This window comes from Mus caroli, unplaced genomic scaffold (assembly GCF_978045245.1).
Source record: "Mus caroli unplaced genomic scaffold, Mus_caroli_1 scaffold_14, whole genome shotgun sequence".
Taxonomy (NCBI): Eukaryota; Metazoa; Chordata; class Mammalia; order Rodentia; family Muridae; genus Mus; species Mus caroli.
Window position 1 is genome coordinate 99749583 of NW_028227269.1, and position 24201 is coordinate 99773783.

General features: G+C 39.8%; 1 protein-coding gene across 2 annotated transcripts in view; it reads right to left on the reverse strand.

Annotated features, from left to right (window-relative positions):
• The window catches only part of Tc2n (tandem C2 domains, nuclear), a 108362-nt gene that overhangs the window by 3483 nt on the left and 80678 nt on the right, over positions 1-24201 (reverse strand). For both annotated transcript variants that reach the window (XM_085830621.1, XM_085830620.1), the window contains 2 exons: positions 8892-9006; positions 303-502 (listed from right to left, as the gene is read on the reverse strand). In XM_085830621.1, the coding sequence (XP_085686747.1) occupies positions 303-502; positions 8892-9006 (315 nt within the window). The remainder of the gene's footprint in view (positions 1-302; positions 503-8891; positions 9007-24201) is intronic.

Consider the following 24201-nt stretch of genomic DNA (forward strand, 5'->3'; position numbering starts at 1 on the left):
AGAATAAAATGAATGTGATACTCAAAGTTTTAAGTGAGATTTACATATTTAGGTTTCTCTCCTTTTAAAGATGAGAAGTTCAGAAGGCTTAAAAAATAAGCTTGACTGCTCAGATATGTTACCTATTTATAGTAAAGCAAAACATCTGACAAAACGATTCTGAAGCAATACTGAATTTCAATTTAGAATGTTGAATAATCTTCCTATATTCATTCTTAATTTTATCTTCATTTCATTGTTAATAAACCTCATAGTAACACACAGAGATATATCAGGAAGAATTCAAGGTAACATCTACTAACCTGGCCTACAAAATGTTTTCTTCTTACAGAGCTCCGACTATAAAGTTTAATAAGGAAAACAATTTCTTTTTCAGTCTGTATAAGTGGAAAAATCATAGTTTCTCCCCATTTTACTCTTCCACTGGAGGCCTTCAATAAGTGTGTCTTCTTCTTGTAAATCAGCTCTCCTGAGCTAAACATCCCTACTTTCACAAAAAAACCTAGGAAACAAGAAACTATAGGTTATAAAATTGTATGTGAAATACTATCTAAAGATTTTATCTACATATTGATTATTGTAAAACTATGAATAATCAATTGTAAAGGTCTTCTGCGTTGTTATTTGACTATAGAACACAAAACTTTTGCCACACTTTACAAATAATTGCTGTGACCTCAAATGAGCTTAATATTCATCTGGTCTAAATGACATCAAACAGAATAAACAATTATCAGCAAAGGAAAAGACACTGAAAAATAGAACAAGAAAAGTGTCAACTCTCTGGATATTCAGAGGTATTAATTTCTTTAGGCAAATTTCTTTGCTTGTGATGCCGTAAGTGTATGTGCACTAGAATAAAACAAGAAAATATTCTTAAGTAAATTTGATACTAGCACTTTGACAATGATAATATAATTTGTATGAGCTATAACCAAACATAACAATTATGAATTTTAGGGAAACAAAATAGTAAAGATCCCCCAAAACCAACTCTGCTGGCTCTTAACATTGGAATATTCACTCTTTAGAGCTTTGAGAAAATAACCTTTGTTATTTAAAGCAAAAGGGAGAAAAGGATATTAAAGAAGTTTGGAGCAGGAATATCAACTAGGGAACTGCCTTGGATAAAATTGTGGGTAACATATCATTTCACCTAACCATACTTTTCAATGTGATAAAAAATGACTTATAGCTTAAGCAACAACTGTTGTCTGGCTACTGTGAAGAGTGAGTTAATATAACTGGGGCTAAAAGGCAGCAAATTGCTAGAAAGTAGGGAGTCAGAGGATGAGGAATGTGATCTGACCATTTATATGGCCCTAGGGATCAGTACTGAAGTCCTAACGTTTCTATGGAAAGTACTTTACCAACTGAGCCATCTCCATAGTACGGTTTAGTGCTTTTTACAAGGAGTTCTTGACTTTTTCATGTTTATTAGTCTTTTCAGATTTTTCCTATTCTTCAGTGAATTTTTAAGGACATCATTTAATTTCTGTGTATGTGCAAATGAGTTAACATAGTTGGTACAAGATTGTCTTGCATATTATTAAATTTCTGACTTACAAATTTCTTCTTATTTTAAAATTATATAATCTTCACTATTCAAAATACTAATCATGTTTTCTCTACTTTTGCTTCATCCAACTCCATACAAAATTTCCTATTTTGATGGTCCCTTTAAAGAAAAAAAAAAAAACAAACTTGACTTAGGAACTTAGTCTGCACAGGTGAGAGTGTGCACCACAGAGGCAGACAGCTTCTGGGACAGGTGGGAGCAACAGAGCCACTGAGGCAGCACCCTTTTGGGGCCCCAGACATCCAGCACCCTCCCAACCGGAGGACAATGGTCCGCCCTGCACAGGAGCCCTCTGCCTCAGGAGCAGGGAGTGCCATCTTGGTTCCTGTACTCCACCAAACTTAGGAACTTAGTCTGCACAGGTGAGAGTGTGCACCAAAGAGGCAGACAGCATCTGGGACAGGTAGGAGCCACAGAGCCACTGAGGCAGCACCCTTTTGGGGCCCCAGATATCCGGCACCCTCCCAGCCGGAGGACAGTGGTCCGCCCTGCACGGGAGCCCTCTGCCTCAGGAGCAGGGAGTGCCATCGTGGTTCCGGGACTCCGCCGAACTTAGGAACTTAGTGTGCACAGGTGAGAATGTGCACCACAGAGGCTGACAGCATCTGTGAGCTGCCAAAGCAACACAACATCTGGGAAAGGTCCTGTTTTGGGCCTTCTTCTTCGGCCAGGAGGAGGTACAAACACTAGATATCTGTGCACCTTCCCTGTAAGAGGAGAGCTTGCCAGCAGAGAGTGCTCTAACCACTGAAACTCAGAGGAGAGAGCCTGTCTCCCAGGTCTGCTGATAGACATTAATCAGAATCACCAGAAGAACAATCTCTAAACAGAGACAACTATAACAACTAAATCCAGAGATTACCAGATGGCGAAAGGTAAATGTAAGAATCTTACTAACAGAAACCAAGACCACTCACCATCATCAGAACCCAGCACTCCCACTTTGCCCAGTCCAGGGCACCCCAACACACCCGGAAAGCTAGACCTGGATTTAAAAGCATATCTCATGATGATGGTAGAGGACATCAAAAAGGACTTTAATAACTCACTTAAAGAATTACAGGAGAACATTGCTAAAGAGTTACAAGTCCTTAAAGAAAAACAGGATAACACAATCAAACAGGTAGAAGTCCTTAAAGAAATAGAAGAAAGGACAACCAAACAGGTAGAAGTCCTTAAAGAAAAACAGGAAAACACGTCCAAACAGGTGATGGAAATGAACCAAACCATACTAGACCTAAAAAGGGAAGTAGACACAATAAAGAAAACACAAAATGAGGCAACACTGGAGAAAGAAACCCTAGGAAAGAAATCTGGAACCATAGATGCTAGCATCAGCAACAGAATACAAGAGATGGAAGAGAGAATCTCAGGTGCAGAAGATTCCATAGAGAACATCGGCACAACAATCAAAGAAAATGCAAAATGCAAAAAGATCCTAACTCAAAATATCCAGGAAATCCAGGACAAAATGGGAAGACCAAACCTACGGATAATAGGAGTGGATGAGAATGAAGATTTTCAACTCAAAGGACCAGCAAACATCTTCAACAAAATTATAGAAGAAAACTTCCCAAATCTAAAGAAAGAGATGCCCATGAACATACAAGAAACCTACAGAACTCCAAATAGACTGGACCAGAAAAGAAATACCTCCCAACACATAATAATCAGAACAACAAATGCACTAAATAAAGATAGAATACTAAAAGCAGTAAGAGAAAAAGGCCAAGTAACATATAAAGGCAAGCCTATCAGAATTACACCAGATTTTTCACCAGAGACAATGAAAGCCAGAAGATCCTGGACAGATGTTATACAGACACTAAAAGAACACAAATTCCAGCCCAGGCTACTATACCCAACCAAACTCTCAATTAACATAGATGGAGAAACCAAAGTATTCCACGACAAAACCAAATTCACACATTATCTTTCCACGAATCCAGCCCTTCAAAGGATAATAACAGAAAAAAACCAATACAAGGACAGGAACCACGCCCTAGAAACAACAAGAAGGTAATCCCTCAACAAACCTAAAAGAAGACAGCCACAAGAACAGAATGCCAACTTTAACAACAAAAATAACATGAAGCAACAATTACTTTTCCTTAATATCTCTTAATATCAATGGACTCAACTCCCCAATAAAAAGACATAGACTAACAAACTGGCTACACAAACAAGACCCAACATTTTGCTGCTTACAGGAAACTCATCTCAGAGAAAAAGATAGACACTACCTCAGAATGAAAGGCTGGAAAACAATTTTCCAAGCAAATGGCATGAAGAAACAAGCTGGAGTACCATTCTAATATCTGATAAGATTGACTTCCAACCCAAAGTCATTAAAAAAGACAGGGAGGGACATTTCATACTCATCAAAGGTAAAATCCTCCAAGAGGAACTATCAATTCTGAATATCTATGCTCCAAGAACAAAGGCAGCCACATTCATTAAAGAAACTTTAGTAAATCTCAAAGCACACATTGCACCTCATACAATAATAGTGGGAGACTTCAACACACCACTTTCACCAATGGACAGATCATGGAAACAGAAACTAAACAGGGACACAGTGAAACTAACAGAAGTTATGAATCAACTGGATCTGGCAGATATCTAGAGAACATTCTATCCTAAAACAAAAGGATATACCTTCTTCTCAGCACCTCATGGTACCTTCTCCAAAATTGACCACATAATTGGTCACAAAACAGGCCTCAACAGATACAATAATATTGAAATTGTCCCATGCATCCTATCAGATCACCATGGACTAAGGCTGATCTTCAATAACAAAATAAATAATAGAAAGCCAACATTCACGTGGAAACTGAACAACACTCTTCTCAATGATACCTTGGTCTAGGAGGGAATAAAGATAGAAATTAAGGACTTTTTAGAGTTCAATGAAAATGAAGCCACAACATACCCAAACTTATGGGACGCAATGAAAGCATTTCTAAGAGGAAAACTCATAGCTTTGAGTGCCTCCAAAAAGAAACTAGAGAGAGCACACATTAGCAACTTGACAACACACCTAAAAGCACTAGAACAAAAGGAAGCAAACTCACCCAAGAGGAGTAGACAGCAGGAAATAATCAAACTCAGGGGTGAAATCAACCAAGTGGAAACAAGAAGAACTATTCAAAGAATCAACGAATCAAGGAGCTGGTTCTTTGAGAAAATCAAGAAGATAGATAAACCCTTAGACAGACTCAATAGAGGGCACAGGGAAAGCATCCGAATTAACAAAATCAGAAATGAAAAAGGAGACATAACAACAGATCCTGAAGACATCCAAAACACCATCAGATCCTTCTACAAAAGGCTATACTCAACAAAACTGGAGAACCTGGATGAAATGGAGAAGTTTCTAGACAGATACCAGGTACCAAAGTTGAATCAAGATAAGGTTAATGATCTAAACCGCCCTATAAACCCCAAAGAAATAGAAGCAGTCATTAGTAGTTTCCCAACCAAAAAAAGCCCTGGACCAGATGGGTTTAGTGCAGAGTTCTATCAGATCTTCAAAGAAGATCTAACCCCAGTTCTTCACAAACTATTCCACAAAATAGAAACAGAAGGTACTCTACCCAACTCATTCTATGAAGCCACAATTACTCTAATACCTAAACCACAAAAAGACCCAACAAAGATAGAAAACTTCAGACCAAAATCCCTTATGAATATTGATGCAAAAATCCTCAATAAAGTTCTTGCTAACAGAATTCAAGAACACATCAAAACAATCATCCATCCTGACCAAGTAGGTTTCATCCCAGGGATGCAGGGATGGTTCAATATACGGAAATCCATCAACGTATTCCAGTATATAAACAAACTCAAAGACAAAAACCACATGATCATCTCCTTAGATGCGGAAAAAGCATTTGACAAGATCCAACACCCATTCATGATAAAAGACTTGGAAAGATCAGGAATTCAAGGGCCGTACCTAAACATGAAAAAAGCAATCTACAGCAAACCAGTAGCCAACATCAAAGTAAACGGTGAGAAGCTTGAAGCAATCCCTCTAAAATCAGGGACTAGACAAGGCTGTACACTTTCTCCCTACCTATTCAACATTGTACTTGAAGTCCTAGCCAGAGCAATTAGACAACAAAAGGAGATCAAGGGGATACAAATCGGAAAAGAAGTAGTCAAAATATCGCTTTTTGCAGATGATATGATAGTATATATAAGTGACCCTAAAAATTCCACCAGAGAACTCCTAAGCCTGATAAACAGCTTCGGTGAAGTAGCTGGATATAAAATTAACTCAAGCAAGTCAATGGCCTTTCTGTACACAAAGGATAAACAGGCTGAGAAAGAAATTAGGGAAACAACACCCTTCTCAATAGTCACAAATAATATAAAATATCTTGGCGTGACTCTAACTAAGGAAGTGAAAGATCTGTATAATAAAAACTTCAAGTCTCTGAAGAAAGAAATTATAGAAGATCTCAGAAGATGGAAAGATCTCCCATGCTTATGGATTGGCAGGATCAACATGGTAAAAATGGCTATTTTGCCAAAACCCATCTTCAGATTCAATGCAATCCCCATCAAAATTCCAACTCAATTCTTCAACGAATTAGAAAGTGCAATCTGCAAATTCATCTGGAATAACAAAAAACCTAGGATAGCAAAAACTCTTCTCAAGGATAAAAGAACCTCTGGTGGAATCACCATGCCGGACCTAAAGCTTTACTACAGAGCATTTGTGATAAAAACTGCCTGGTACTGGTATAGTGACAGACAAGTAGACCAATGGAATAGAATTGAAGACCCAGAAATGAACCCACACACCTATGGTCACTTGATCTTCGACAAGGGAGCTAAAACCATCCAGTGGAAGAAAGACAGCATTTTCAACAAATGGTGCTGGCACAACTGGTTGTTAACATGTAGAAGAATGCGAATCGATCCATTCCTATCTCCTTGTACTAAGGTCAAGTCTAAGTGGATCAAGGAACTTCACATAAAACCAGAGACACTGAAACTTATAGAGGAGAAAGTGGGGAAAAGCATTGGAGATATGGGCACAGGGGAAAAATTCCTGAATAGAACATCAATGGCTTGTGCTGTAAGATCGAGAATTGACAAGTGGGACCTCATGAAACTGCAAAGCTTCTGCAAGGCAAAAGACACCATCAATAAGACAAAAAAAAAAAAAACACCAACAGATTGGGAAAGGACCTTTACCTATCCTAAATCAGATAAGGGACTAATATCCAATATATATAAAGAACTCAAGAAGGTGGACTCCAGAAAATCAAATAACCCCATGAAAAAATGGGGCTCAAAACTGAACAAAGAATTCTCACCTGAGGAATACTGAATGGCTGAGAAGCACCTGAAAAAATGTTCAACATCCTTAATCATCAGAGAAATGCAAATCAAAACAACCCTGAGATTCCACCTCACACCAGTCAGAATGGCTAAGATCAAAAATTCAGGTGACAGCAGATGCTGGCGAGGATGTGGAGAAAGAGGAACACTCCTCCATTGCTGGTGGGATTGAAAGTTGGTACAACCACTCTGGAAATCAGTCTGGTGGTTCATCAGAAAACTGGGCATAGTACTACCGGTAAATCCAGCAATACCTCTCCTGGGCATATACCCAGAAGATGTCCCAACCGGTAAGAAGGACACATGCTCTACTATGTTCATAGCAGCCTTATTTATAATAGCCAGAAGCTGGAAAGAACCCAGATGCCCCTCAACAGATGAATGGATACAGAAATTATGGTACATTTACACAATGGAGTACTACTCAGCTATTAAAAACAATGAATTTATGAAATTCCTAGCCAAATGGATGGACCTGGACGGCATCATCCTGAGTGACATACACAATCACAAAGGAACTCACACAATATGTATTCACTGATAAGTGGATATTAGCCCAAAACTTAGGATACCCATGATATAAGATACAATTTGCTAAACGCATGAAACTCAAGAAGAATGAAGACCAAAGTGTGGACACTTTGCCCTTTCTTAGAATTGGGAACAAACACCCATGGAAGGAGTTACAGAGACAAAGTTTGGAGCTGTGATGAAAGGATGGACCATCTAAAGACTGCCATATCCAGGGATCCATCCCATAATCAGCTTCCAAACGCTGACACCATTGCATACACTAGCAAGATTTTGCTGAAAGGACCCAGATATAGCTGTCTCTTGTGAGACTAGGCCGGGGCCTAGCAAACACATAAGTGGATGCTCACATTCTGCTATTGGATGGATCACAGGGCTCCCAATGGAGAAGCTAGAGAAAGTATCCAAAGAGTTAAAGGGATCTGCAACCCTATAGGGGGAACAACATTATGAACTAACCAGTACCCCTGAGCTCTTGTCTCTAGCTGCATATGTATCGAAAGATGGCCTAGTCGGCCATCACTGGAAAGAGGCCCATTGGACTTGCAAACTTTATATGCCCCAATACAGGGGAATGCCAGGGCCAAAAGAATGGGAATGGGTGGGTAGGGAAGTGGGGCGGGGGGTATGGGAGACTTTTGGGATAGCATTGGAAATGTAATTGAGGAAAATACGTAATAAAAAAAATATTAAAAATTAAAAAAGAAAAAAAAACGAAAAACTTTTGGTTTTATTGTCTTTTCTTAATGTATTTATTAATTCCAGCTTTCCTAATACTTCTTATTTTTCTAAATCTTAAATTGAATGCTCAGTTTTATGTTTTTTTTTTTTTTTTTTTTTTTTTTTTTTTGGTTTTTCGAGACAGGGTTTCTCTGTATAGCCCTGGCTATCCTGGAACTTACTCTGTAGACCAGGCTGGCCTCGAACTCAGAAATCCACCTGCCTCTGCCTCCCGAGTGCTGGGATTAAAGGCGTGCGCCACCACGCCCGGCTTTTTTTGTTTTTTTTGTTTTGTTTTGTTTTTTGTTTTTCGAGACAGGGTTTCTCTGTGTAGCCCTGGCTATCCTGGCACTCACTTTGTAGACCAGGCTGGCCTCGAACTCAGAAATCTGCCTGCCTCTGCCTCCAGTTTTATGTTTTTAATCTTTCTTAGTGAAAATACTTTTACTGTGGGAGGATAATCCCCTCCCACTCTTAGCTTTGGATATAGGGTTCTTCTCAAACATTCAGCTCTAGAGCGTGGCCTGGTGAACTAAGTATTGCTCACCAATGTATCACACAGTCCCTAGCTGAGCATCCAGAGGACACAAACCTTAATGCACTTATTGTTACATCTTACCCTACCAAAACCTCTTCACATTATTATTATTATTATTATTATTATTATTATTATTATTATTATTTGAACCACTGATACACTTACTCAAAGCCAAAGGTGTTGATGAACTTGGAAGGTATTGTGCCTCAAGAATTTGCAGCTGAATCCTGCTATTTACTGCTTGAAAACAAGTTCCCAGTTCAAGTTCTGCTTGGCAAACCTGTACATGAAAACAAACAAACAAACAAACAAACAAAAAACATCATTTGGCAGTTCCTAATAGAGTTTGGAGATATTCCAAAAGTTCTAACATAAAAAGCTAGAGTAAAAAATGTTCAAAGTATTGTTTTCTACTGACATCCAAACCCAGAAGTTATGAGACATTTTGAGGATAAATTCCATGGATTTCTGAATGGTCCTTCCTTCAGTCTCTGCTCCGAACTTTGTCTCTGTAACCCCTTCCATGGGTATTTTGTTCCCCCTTCTAAAAAGGAATGAAGTATCCACACTTTGGATACTTCCTTCCTCTTGAGTTTCATGTGTTTTGCAAATTGTATCTTGGGTATTCTGAGCTTCTAGGCTAATAACCACTTATCAGTGAGTGCATATCATGTATGTTCTTTTGAGAACTTAGGATGATATCCTCCAGATCCATTCATTTGTCTAAGAATTTCATAATTCATTGTTTTTAACAGCTGCATAGTACTCCACCTGGGGATCCATCCCATAAAACAGCCACCAAACCCAAACACTATTGTGGATGCCAACAAGAGCTTGTTGACAGGAGCCTTAGCTGTGTCCTGAGAGGCTCTGTCAGTGCCTGACAAATACAGAAATGGATGCTCACGGACAGAGCACAGGGTCCCCAAAGAAGGAGCTAGAGAAAGTACCCAAGGAGCTGAAGGGGTTTGCAGCCCCATAGGAGGAACAACAATATGAACTAACCAGTACCCCCAGAGCTCCCTGGGACTAAACCACCAACCAAAGAAAACACCTGGTGGGATTCATGGCTCTAGCTGCATATGTAGCTGAGGATGGGCTAGTCGGTCATCAATGGGAGGAGATGCCCTTGGTCCTGTGAAGGTTCTATGCCCCAGTATAGGAGAATGCCAGGGCCAGGAAGCAGGAGTGGGTGAGTAGTGGAACGAAGAGAGGGGGAGGGGATAGGGGATTTTCGGAGGGGAAATTAGGAAAGGGGATAACATTTGAAATGTAAATAAGGAAAATATCTAATTAAAAAAATTTTATTAAATACCACGTATTTCAAAAATACATTCACTTGCATAGAATCTGAAAGCACATGACATATCTACATACTGAACTTCAAAATTATTGATACCAAAGATGACTCCCCCAGTAGCCTTACTGGACTCCAAGAGTGTTCTCCTTCCCCTTTCGAGGCCTTGGGAGTAGACTAACCATCTTGGAACCCAGTTCCACCAATCCCTTCCCAGTCAGGTCTACCCTGGACAAAGCTAGAAGAGGCGAGTTGCATGGGATCTGTGATCTCACTTATCTAGCTCTGGACCCACCCTTTGGTTCTGAGACCTTGTGGGACCCCAAGAACATCCTGCTTCCCTTTGGAGGACTGCAAAGGCCCCAAGAATCTACCAGCTTGGAACACTGCCCCACTAATCCCTTGTCAATAGAGTCTGCCTGAATGCACAGCCAACAGAATCAGGTACCCTGACCTCCAAAGTCTGGCCCACAATTCCCCCTGTTTTCCTGAGAAGTCCTGCTGCGATCAGGATCATCCAGCCAACACTAGGAAAAACCAGATGCCCAAGGATAGCATTAAAAACACAATCCACAAGACCCAGGTCAGTATGGCACTACCAGATCATAACTATCCTTCTACAGCAAATGCTAGATATCCAAAGGAAACTGAAGCACAAGAAGAGGATCTTAAATCCAATCTTATAAAGATGATAAAGGAATTTAAAGAGGAAATGAATAAAACCCTAAAAGAAATATAGAAAAATGCATTCAAACAGGCAGAGGCACTAAAAGAGGAAGCAAACAAATATAAAGAAATCAAGGAAAATATAATCAAACAGGTGAAAGATATGAATAAAACTGTCCAAGAGCTGAAAATGGAAATAGAAGCAATAAAGAAAACACATATTGAGGTAATCCTGAAGGTGTAAAACTGAGGAAAGAGAACAGAAACCACAGATGTAAGTATCACCAACAGAATACAAGATATAGAAGAGAGAACCTCAGACATAGAAGATACAATAGAAGGAATCAATACATCAGTCAAAGAAAAGGCAAAATCTATAATGTTATGACACAAAACACTAAGGAAATTTGGGATATTATGAAAAGACCAAATCTAAGAATAATAGGAATAGAAGAAAAAAATCCCAACTCAAAGGCACAGAAAACATCTTCATAGAAGAAATTTTTTCTCACCTAAAGAGATACCTAAAACTCTAAAAGAAGCTTACAGAACACCAAACTAGACCAGAAAAGAAAACCGTCCTGCCACATAATAATCAAAACACTAAATGTACAGAAGAAAGAAAGAATATTAAAAGCTGCAAGAGGGAAAAGGCAAAGGAACATAAAAAGACATACCTTTCTCAATTACTCCTGATTTCTCACCTGAGACTAAAAGCTAGAAGGGCATGGGAAGATGTATTGCAGATGCAACAAGACTACAGATGTCAACCAAACTACTATACCGGTGGGGCATTGAGCTATACACCAACAGCCTAGTCTCCAGTTGAGCTGAGGTCTGAACCCTGGTAGAACCTAGTGATGATAATTCACCTACATGGGATGGTAGGCGTTTCCTCATGTCTCCTGGAACCCTGGCTCCTGTCGAACTTACCGCCCCCACAGCCCTCCCAGGAGAAGCGTGGCTAGTAGTCATGTAGACAATGTCCCAAGCTTCTGATCTTCAGGCTAGACTCCTCCCAATTACCTAGCAACAACAAGATAACAGCCCACCATAAGAGGGGCAGCTTGGCCCCACCTCACTCTCTCCTCTCACTCTCTTACTCTCTCCTTGCTCTCTTACTCTTCCTCTTACTCTCTAGCCTTTCTTCTCTCTCTCCTTTCCCCCTTTTCTCCTTTTGGCCATGGCCAGTCTCCCTCTCTTTTACCTTTTCTCTTTGCCCCTGTCTTTCTACAATAAATCTCTAAAACCATAGACTGTCTCTGTTCATCAAGGCCTACTGTGCTTGGATGATGGGATAGGCTTTCTCCTAATCTCTTGTCAGAAAGCCTTCCTGAGCTCCAGCCATGGACCAGACTAAGGACTCTCGCCTGCATGGGAACCTCTCTCCCTCTGCCATCTCTCCTGTATCTCCAGGGCCAAGGGTGTCACCCTGGGGCCCCTGGTATCAGGGGCTGCCCCTTGTCCACTCACCATCGAGTGAGGTCAGTGGCTTAGATGCCCACCCAGGGCCGAGTGGAAAGCATCTGGCAGCCCTCCCACATCCTCCTGCCCAGAGCGCAGGAGAAACTCTGGCCAGATGCGGGCTTTCTCCCTTCCCCCCTCTTCCCCTCAGCCCCCTTTGCCCCACATATACCCAGCAAAACTTTCAATCACCATAGATGGAGAAACCAAGGTATTCCATGTCAAAACCAAAATTAAACAATATCTATCCACAAATACAGTACTATATAAGATACTAGAAGAAAACCACCAATCCAGTGAGGCTAACTACGTACAAGAAAACACAAAACATAAAATTTCACACCATTAAAACCGACAAAAGAGAAACACATACAACCAATACCAAAAATAACGGGAAGTAACAATCATTGATCATAAATGTCTATCAACATCAATAGACACAATTCCACAATAAGAAGGCACAGGGTAACATAATGGATACATAAAGAGAATCCATCATTCCTCTGTATACAAGAAACACACTTCAGCAACAAAGATAGACATGTTCTCAGAATAAAGGGCAAGAAAAAGGTATTTCAACCAAACAGACATAAGAAACAAGCTGAAATAGTCATTCTAATATTTAATAAAATAAACTTTCAACCAAAGTAATCGAAAGAGATAATGAAGGATCCTTCATACTCATGGACTGGTAGGATTAATAGTAAAAATAGCCATCTTACCAAAAGCAATCTACAGATTTAATGCATTCCCCATCAAAATTCCAACACAATTCTTTACAGACCTTGAACGAACAGTTCTCAACTTAATATGGAAAAAAAAAAAAACAGGATAGCTAAAACAACACTGAACAATAAAAGAACATCTACAGGTATCATTATCCCTGAATTCAAGCTGTACTACAGAAAATAGTAATAAAAACTGCACAGTATTGGTATAAAAACCAACAGGTTAATCAATGGAATCTAATCAAAGCCCAAGAAATAAACCCACATACCTATGGACACTTGATTTTTTGAGAAAATAGCCAAAACCATAGAAGTGAAAGGGATATCTTCAACAAATGGTGCTTGTCTAACTGGATGTCTGCAGGTAAAAGAATGAGAATAGATCCGTATTTACCAATCTACACAAAACTCAAGTCCAAGTGGAAGAAGCACTTAAAGAAATGCTTAACCATCAGGCAAATGCAAACCAAAACAACTCTGAGGTCCATCTTACACCCATTAGAAAGGCTAAGACCAAAACTCAAGAGATAGCACATGCTGGTGAATGTAGAACAAGGGGAACATATTTGCATTGCTGGTAGGAGTGCATACTTGTACAACCACTTTGGAAATCAATTTGGCAGTTTGTCAGAAAACTGGGAATAGTTCTACCTCAAGATTCAGCTATACCACTCTTGAGCATATACCCACAAGATGCTCTATCATTCCACAAGGATACATGTCCAACAATGTTCATAGCAGCTTTATTTGTAATAGCCAGAAACTGGAAACAACTTAGATGTCCCTCAACTGAAAAACAGATCAAGAAAATGTGGTTCATTTACAAAATAGAATACTATTCAGCTATTAAAAACAAGAACATCACAAATTTTGCCGGCAAATGGATGGAACTAGAAAATGTCTTCTTAAGTGAGTTAATCCAAACCTAAAATGGCATGGTATATACTCACATGTAGATATTAGCCAAAAAGTACAGGATAACCGTACTATAATCAATAGACCCAAAAAAGCCAAATAACAAGGGCCCCAGGGCAAATGGTTGAGTCCTTCTTAGAAGAGGAAATAAAATAGATATCAGAGGTAGATAGAGAGAGGTGAGTTGGTGGGAGAAGGAGGAGGAGGGAAGGGGAGATCAGGTATAGGGAGAGCACAGGAGAGAAAAAGAAAATTGGCAACAGTGGCAATCTCTAGGATGTGTCAGAGACCTGGGATGATGGGAGGCACCAGAAGGTCTATAGAGTTGACTCTAGCTAAAATTCCTAGCACTGGGGAATATGGATCCTTAAGTAGCCACTTCCTACAGCCAGGCAGCATTCCCAGTGCAGGGCTAAGGATTGCAAACCTCCCACAAAAGCTTCTACTCAAAATGTGTTCTACTTACAAGATGTGCAGGGATAAAGATAGATCAGAGATGAAGGGAATGGACAACCCTCTAAAATCAGGGACTAGACAAGGCTGCCCACTTTGGCCCTACCTAGTAAATATAGTATTTGAAGTCCTAGCCAGAGCAATTTGACAAAAAAAAAAAAAAAATGAGATCAAGGGGATACAAATTGGAAAGGAAGAAGTCAAAGTATCACTATTGGCAGATGATATGATAGTATATATAAGTGACCCTAAAACTTCCACCAGAGAACTCCTAAACCTGATAAACAGCTTCAGTGCAGTAGCTGGATATAAAATTAACTCAAACAAATCAGTGGCCTTTCTCTACACAAAAGATAAACAGGCTGAGAAAGAAATTAGTGAAACAACACCCTTCACAATAGTCACAAATATAAAATACCTTGGAGTGACTCTAAATAAGGAAGTGAAAGATCTATATGACAAGAACTTCAAGTCTCTGAAGAAAGAAATTGAAGAAGATCTCAGAAGATGGAAAGATCTCCCATGCTCATGGATTGGCAGGATTAATATAGTAAAAATGGCTATCCTGCCGAAAGCAATCTACAGATTCAATGCAATCCACATCAAAATTCCAACTCAATTCTTCACTGAGTTAGAAAGGGCAATTTGCAAATTCATCTGGAATAACAAAAAACCTAGGATAGCAAAAACTATTCTCAACAATAAAAGAGGGAGGACAGTGACCTGCCCTGCAGGGAGCGCCATCTTGGCTCCGGGACTCCGCCGAGCTTAGTCTCTACAGGTCAGAGTGGGGACCACGGGGGCAGACGGCTTCTGGGACAGGCAGGAGCCACAGAGCCGCTGAGGCAGCACCCTTTTGGGGCCGCAGACTTCCGGCACCCTCCCAGCCGGAGGACAGTGACCTGCCCTGCAGAGAGTGCCATCTTGGCTCCGGGACTCCGCCGAGCTTAGTCTCTACAGGTCAGAGTGGGGACCACGGGGGCAGACGGCTTCTGGGACAGGCGGGAGCCACAGAGCTGCTGAGGCAGCACCCTTTTGGGGCCGCAGACATCCGACACCCTCCCAGCCGGAGAACAGTGACCTGCCCTGCAGGGAGCGCCATCTTGGCTCCGGGACTCCGCAAAACTTAGTCTGTACAGGTCTGCTGACAGAGGATACTCAGAATCCCCAGAAGAACAACCTCTGAACAGAGACAACTATAACAACTCCAGAGATTACCAGATGGCGAGAGGTAAAGGTAAGAATCTTACTAACAGAAACCAAGACCACTCACCATCATCAGGACCCAGCACTCCCACTTCGCCCAGTCCAGGGCACCCCAACACACCTGAAAAACTAGACCTGGATTTAAAAGCATATCTCATGATGATGGTAGAGGACATCAAGAAGGACTTTAAAGAACTACAGGAGAACATGGCTAAAGAGTTACAAGTCCTTAAAGAAAAACAGGAAAACACAACCAAACTGGTAGAAGTCCTTAAAGAGAAACAGGAAAACACATCCAATCAGATGATGGAAATGAACAAAACCATACTAGACCTAAAAAGGGAAGTAGACACAATAAAGAAAACCCAAAATGAGGCAACACTGGAGATAGAAACCCTAGGAAAGAAATCTGGAACCATAGATGCAAGCATCAGCAACAGAATACAAGAGATGGAAGAGAGAATCTCAGGTGCAGTAGATTCCATAGAGAACATGGGCACAACAATCAAGGAAAATGGAAAATGCAAAAAGATCCTAACTCAAAACATCCAGGAAATACAGGACACAATGAGAAGACCAAACCTACGGATAATAGGAGTGGATGAGAATGAAGATTTTCAACTCAAAGGACCAGCAAACATCTTCAACAAAATTATAGAAGAAAACTTCCCAAATCTAAAGAAAGAGATGCCCATGAACATACAAGAAGCCTACAGAACTCCAAATAGGCTGGACCAGAAAAGGCTGTACCTCCCGACACATAATAATCAGAACAACAAATGCACTAAATAAAGATAGAATACTACAAGCAGTAAGAGAAAAAGGCCAAGTAACATATAAAGGCAAGCCTATCAGAATTACACCAGATTTTTCACCAGAAACTATGAAAGCTAGAAGATCCTGGACAGATGTTATACAGACACTAAAAGAACACAAATTCCAGCCCAAGCTACTATACCCAGCCAAACTCTCAATTAACATAGATGGAGAAACCAAAGTATTCCACGACAAAGCCAAATTCACACATTATCTCTCCACGAATCCAGCCCTTCAAAGGATAATAACAGAAAAAAACCAATACAAGGACAGGAACCACGCCCTAGAAACAACAAGAAGGTAATCCCTCAACAAACCTAAAAGAAGACAGCCACAAGAACAGAATGCCAACTTTAACAACAAAAATAACAGGAAACAACAATTACTTTTCCTTAATATCTCTTAATATCAATGGACTCAACTCCCCGATAAAAAGACATAGACTAACAAACTGGCTACACAAACAAGACCCAACATTTTGCTGCTTACAAGAAACTCATCTCAGAGAAAAAGATAGACACTACCTCAGAATGAAAGGCTGGAAAACAATTTTCCAAGCAAATGGTCTGAAGAAACAAGCTGGAGTAGCCATTCTAATATCAGATAAGATTGACTTCCAACCCAAAGTCATCAAAAAAGACAGGGAGGGGCACTTCATACTCATCAAAGGTAAAATCCTCCAAGAGGAACTATCAATCCTGAATATCTATGCTCCAAATACAAAGGCAGCCTCATTCATTAAAGAAACTTTAGTAAATCTCAAAGCACACATTGCACCTCATACAATAATAGTGGGAGACTTCAACACACCACTTTCACCAATGGACAGATCATGAAAACAGAAACTAAACAGGGACACAGTGAAACTAACAGAAGTTATGGATCAAATGGATCTGGCAGATATCTACAGAACATTTTACCCTAAAACAAAAGGATACACCTTCTTCTCAGCACCTCATGGTACCTTCTCCAAAATTGACCACGTAATTGGGCACAAAACAGGACTCAACAGATACAAAAACATAGAAATTGTCCCATGCATCCTATCAGATCACCATGGACTAAGGCTGATCTTCAATAACAAAATAAATAATAGAAAGCCAACCTTCACGTGGAAACTGAACAACACTCTTCTCAATGATACCTTGGTCAAGGAAGGAATAAAGAAAGAAATAAAGGACTTTTTAGAGTTCAATGAAAATGAAGCCACAACATACCCAAACTTATGGGACGCAATGAAAGCATTTCTAAGAGGAAAACTCATAGCTCTGAGTGCCTCCAAAAGGAAACTAGAAAGAGCACACATTAGCAGCTTGACAACACACCTAAAAGCACTAGAACAAAAGGAAGCAAATTCACCCAAGAGGAGTAGACGGCAGGAAATAATCAAACTCAGGGGTGAAATCAACCAAGTGGAAACAAGAAAAACTATTCAAAGAATCAACCAATCAAGGAGCTGGTTCTTTGAGAAAATCAACAAGATAGATAAACCCTTAGCCAGACTCACTAGAGGGCACAGGGAAAGCATCCTAATTAACAAAATCAGAAATGAAAAAGGAGACATAACAACAGATCCTGAAGACATCCAAAACACCATCAGATCCTTCTACCAAAGGCTATACTCAACAAAACTGGAGAACCTGGATGAAATGGAGAAGTTCCTAGACAGATACCAGGTACCAAAGTTGAATCAAGATCAGGTTAATGATCTAAACAGCCCTATATCCCCCAAAGAAATAGAAGCAGTCATTAATAGTCTCCCAACTAAAAAAAGCCCAGGACCAGATGGGTTTAGTGCAGAGTTCTATCAGACCTTCAAAGAAGATCTAATCCCAGTTCTTCACAAACTATTCCACAAAATAGAAACAGAAGGTACTCTACCCAACTCATTCTATGAAGCCACAATTACTCTGATACCTAAACCACAAAAAGACCCAACAAAGATAGAAAACTTCAGACCAATATCCCTTATGAATATTGATGCAAAAATCCTCAATAAAATTCTTGCTAACCGAATCCAAGAACACATCAAAACAATCATCCATCCTGACCAAGTAGGTTTCATCCCAGGGATGCAGGGATGGTTCAATATACGGAAATCCATCAACGTAATCCAGTATATAAACAAACTCAAAGACAAAAACCACATGGTCATCTCGTTAGATGCGGAAAAAGCATTTGACAAGATCCAACACCCATTCATGATAAAAGTCTTGGAAAGATCAGGAATTCAAGGCCCATACCTAAACATGATAAAAGCAATCTACAGCAAACCAGTAGCCAACATCAAAGTAAATGGTGAGAAGCTTGAAGCAATCCCTCTAAAATCAGGGACTAGACAAGGCTGTCCACTTTCTCCATACCTATTCAACATTGTACTTGAAGTCCTAACCAGAGCAATTCGACAACAAAAGGAGATCAAAGGGATACAAATTGGAAAAGATGAAGTCAAAATATCACTTTTTGCAGATGATATGATAGTATATATAAGTGACCCTAAAAATTCCACCAGAGAACTCCTAAGCCTGATAAACAGCTTCGGTGAAGTAGCTGGATATAAAATTAACTCAAACAAATCAATGGCCTTTCTCTACACAAAGAATAAACAGGCTGAGAAAGAAATTAGGGAAACAACACCCTTCTCAATAGTCACAAATAATATAAAATATCTTGGCGTGACTCTAACTAAGGAAGTGAAAGATCTGTATAATAAAAACTTCAAGTCTCTGAAGAAAGAAATTATAGAAGATCTCAGAAGATGGAAAGATCTCCCATGCTCATGGATTGGCAGGATCAACATTGTAAAAATGGCTATCTTGCCAAAAGCAATCTACAGATTCAATGCAATCCCCATCAAAATTCCAAACGAATTCTTCAACGAATTAGAAAGTGCAATCTGCAAATTCATCTGGAATAACAAAAAACCTAGGATAGCAAAAACTCTTCTCAAGGATAAAAGAACCTCTGGTGGAATCACCATGCCGGACCTAAAGCTCTACTACAGAGCAATTGTGATAAAAACTGCATGGTACTGGTATAGTGACAGACAAATAGACCAATGGAATAGAATTGAAGACCCAGAAATGAACCCACACACCTACGGTCACTTGATCTTCGACAAGGGAGCTAAAAACATCCAGTGGAAGAAAGACAGCATTTTCAACAAATGGTGCTGGCACAACTGGTTGTTAACATGTAGAAGAATGCGAATCGATCCATTCCTATCTCCTTGTACTAAGGTCAAGTCTAAGTGGATCAAGGAACTTCACATAAAACCAGAGACACTGAAACTTATAGAGGAGAAAGTGGGGAAAAGCCTTGAAGATATGGGCACAGGGGAAAAATTCCTGAATAGAACAGTAATGGCTTGTGCTGTAAGATCGAGAATTGACAAGTGGGACCTCATGAAACTGTAAAGCTTCTGCAAGGCTAAAGACACCATCAATAAGACAAAAAAACCACCAACAGATTGGGAAAGGATCTTCACCTATCCTAAATCAGATAAGGGACTAATATCCAATATATATAAAGAACTCAAGAAGGTGGACTCCAGAAAGTCAAATAACCCCATTAAAAAATGGGGCTCAGAACTGAACAAAGAATTCTCGCCTGAGGAATACCGAATGGCAGAGAAACACCTGAAAAAATGTTCAACATCCTTAATCATCAGGGAAATGCAAATCAAAACAACCCTGAGATTCCACCTCACACCAGTCAGAATGGCTAAGATCAAAAATTCAGGTGACAGCAGTTGCTGGCGAGGATGTGGAGAAAGAGGAACACTCCTCCATTGTTGGTGGGATTGCAAGCTTGTACAACCACTCTGGAAATCAGTCTGGCGGTTCCTCAGAAAATTGGACATAGTACTACCGGAGGATCCAGCAATACCTCTCCTGGGCATATATCCAGAAGATGTCCCAACCGGTAAAAAGGACACATGTTCCACTATGTTCATAGCAGCCCTATTTATAATAGCCAGAAGCTGGAAAGAACCCAGATGTCCCTCAACAGAGGAATGGATACAGAAATTATGGTACATTTACACAATGGAGTACTACTCAGCTATTAAAAAGAATGAATTTATGAAATTCCTAGCCAAATGGATAGACCTGGAGGGCATCATCTTGAGTGAAGTAACACAATCACAAAAGAACTCACACAATATGTATTCACTGATAAGTGGATATTAGCCCAAAACTTAGGATACCCAAGATTTAAGATACAATTTGCTAAACGCATGAAACTCAAGAAGAATGAAGACCAAAGTGTGGACACTGTACACCTTCTCAGAATTGGGAACAAAACACCCAGGGAAGGAGTTACAGAGACAAAGTTCGTAGCGGTGATGAAAGGATGGACCATTTAGAGACTGCCGTACCCAGGGATCCATCCCATAATCAACTTCTAAACGCTGACACCATTGCATACACTAGCAAGATTTTGCTGAAAGGACCCAAATATAGCTGTCTCTTGTGAGACGATGCTGGGGCCTAGCAAACACAGGAGTGGATGTTCACAGTCAGCTATTGGATGTATCACAGGGCTCCCAATGGAGAAGCTAGAGTAAGTACCCAAGGAGCTAAAGGGATCTGCAACCCTATTGTTGGAACAACATGATGTACTAACTAGAACCCCGGAGCTCTTGTCTCTAGCTGCATATGTATCGAAAGATGGCCTAGTCAGCCATCAATGGAAAGAGAGGCCCATTGGACTTGCAAACTTTATATGCCCCAATATAGGGGAATGCCAGGGCCAAAAGAATGGGAATGGGTGGATAGGGAAGTGGGGGGGCGCTATGGGGGACTTTTGGGATAGCATTGGAAACGTAATTGAGGAAAATATGTAATAAAAATATTAAAAAAAAAACAATAAAAGAACCTCTGGGGGAATCACCATGCCTGACTTCAAGCTGTACTACAGAGCAATTGTGATAAAAAAAACTGCATGGTACTGGTACAGCAACAGACAGGTAGATCAATGGAATAGAATTGAAGACCCAGAAATGAACCCACACACCTATGGTCACCTGATCTTTGACAAGGGAGCTAAAATCATCCAGTGGAAAAAAAGACAGCATTTTCAAGAAATGGTGCTGGCACAACTGGTGGTTATCATGTAGAAGAATGAAAATTGATTCATTCTTATCTCCTTATACAAAGCTCAAGTCTAAGTGGATCAAAGACCTACCTCCACGTAAAACCAGAGACACTGAAATTTATAAAGAAAGTGGGGAAAACCCTGGAAGATATGGGCACAGGGGAAAAATTCCTAAACAGAACAGCAATGGCCTGTGCTGTAAGATCAAGAATCGACAAATGGGACCTCATAAAATTGCAAAGTTTCTGTAGGGCAAACAATACTGTCAATAAGACAAAACACCACCAACAGATTGGGAAAGAATTTTTACCAATCCTAAATCTGATAGGGGACTAATATCCAATATATAAAAGAGCTCAAGAAGCTGAACTTTAGAAATTCAAATAACCCCATTAAAAAATGGGGTACAGAGCTAAACAAAAAATTCTCAACTGAGGAATACTGAAGAGCTGAGAAGCACTTGAAAAAATGTTCAACATCCTTAATCATCAGGGAAATGCAAATCAAAACAACCCTGAGATTCCACCTCACACCATTCAGAATGGCTAAGATCAAAAATTCAGGTGACAGCAGATTCTGGCCAGGATGTGGAGAAAGAGGAACACTCCTCCATTGCTGGTGGGATTGAAAGCTTGTACAACCACTCTGGAAATCAGTCTCGTGGTTCATCAGAAAACTGGGCATAGTACTACCAGTAAATCCAGCAATACCTCTCCTGGGCATATACCCAGAAGATGTTCCAACTGGTAATAAGGACACATGCTCCACTATGTTCATAGCAGTTTTATTTATAAGAGCCAGAAGCTGGAAAAAACCCAGATGTCCCTCAACAGAGAAATGGATACAGAAAATGTGGTACATTTACACAATGGAGTACTACTCAGCTATTAAAAACAATGAATTTATGAAATTCTTGGGCAAATGGATGTATCTGGAGGGTATCATCCTTAGTGAGGTAACCCAATCACAAAAGAAATCACTTGATATGCACTCACTGATAAGTGGATATTAGCCCAGAAACCTAGAATACTCGAGATACAACTTCCAAAACATAAGAAAATCAAGATGGAAGACCACCTCATGGATACTTCATTCCTCCCTAGAATAGGGAATAAAATATCCATGGAAGGAGTTGCAGAGACAATGTTTGGAGCTAAGAAGAAAGGATGGACCATCCAGAGACTGTCCCACCCAGGGTCCATCCCATAATCTGCCACCAAACACAGACACTATTGTATACACCAGCAAGATTTTGCTGAAAGGATCCTGATATAGCTATCTCCTGTGAAGCTTTGCCAGTGCCTGGCAAATACAGAAGTGGATGCTCACAGTCATCTAGAGGATGTAACACAGGGGCCCTCAGTGTAGGAGCTAGAGAAAGTACCCAAGAGCTGAGGGGGTCTGCAACCCTATAGGTGGAACAACAATATGAACTAATCAGTAGTACCCCCTGAACTCATGTCTCTAGCTACATATGTAGTAGAAGATGGCCTATTTGGCCATCATTGGGAGGAGAGGACCCTTGGTCTAGCAAACTTTATATGCCCCAATACAGATGAAAGCCAGGGCCAAGAAGTGGGAGTGATTGGGTAATGGAGCAGGGCGGGGGGGTGGGGGGGTCTGTATAGGGGACTTTTGGGATAGCATTTGAAATATAAATGAAGAAAATATCCAATAAAAAAAAGAAAGAAAAAGATAACTTAGTCAACAAATGGCACTGGCAAAACTGGATGTATACCTGCAGAAGAATGAAATAAGATTCTTACCTTTCACCTTGTTAAAAAAAAAATCAGTTCAAAATGAACCTAGATCGTGATTTTAAACCAGAAACAGTAAAATTTCTAGAAGAAAACACAGCAGATAGCCTTGAAATCATTGGACTTAAAAGTACTTAATTTTTAAAGGTTTTAGACTGATTTATCTTACTTTCATATGTATAAGGGGTCTGCTTACATGCTGCATATGTAACTAGTGAGCATATGGGTGATTATGAGCTACCATTCAGATGCTGAAACCAAATCTCAGTCCTCTGCAAGAATACTAGATTCTCAAAACCACTTAGACATCTCTCTAGCCCCATCAAGCACATTTTTAATAGAACACCAATAACATAAGAACCAACTACAAATATCAACAGATGAGATTACAAGAAATGTAAAACTTCAGTACAGCAAAGGAAACAATCATGATAGCAAATAGCACACAGAATGGGAGGAAATCTTTACTAACTGCAATTCAGACAAGGTACTAACATCTAGCATTTACCACGAATGCAGAAATTAAATACCAAGGAAATAAACATGTCAAATAAGAAACAAGCAAATGAACTAAAGAGACAAGGAGGATGAGAAAGAAGAGGAGGAGGAAGAAGAAGAGGGGGGAGGAAAAAAGTAATTTAAATAAGATTTAAAATGATGTAACAAGTGTTATAAACACATATACTGGGGGTGGAGAGGAAAATATCAAAAACAACTATAAAGAAATTTTAATTCTTCTGACCACTTACACAATTTTTTGTATTGTTTTGTTGTTCATTTTAATCTCTAATTAATCCCTTCCACTTTGGCAGTTCTCAAGCCACACAATACACTAGACTCACTACTGGGGAAGTTATTGAAGACTATAAATTCATTTGTCCTGACCCTTAGGAAAGTTTAATTGTATTACTTTAGGTGTAGACATGCTTTTAAAGTTCCCAAATGATACCAATGTATAGCTGGGGTTCTTTTCATTAGTTCTTCAAGTTATCCTAAATATTTTAAGAATAAAAATTTATATTTTAAGAAATAAAATATAAATCCTGTATAAATTTAAAATCATATTTAGGTTAAAG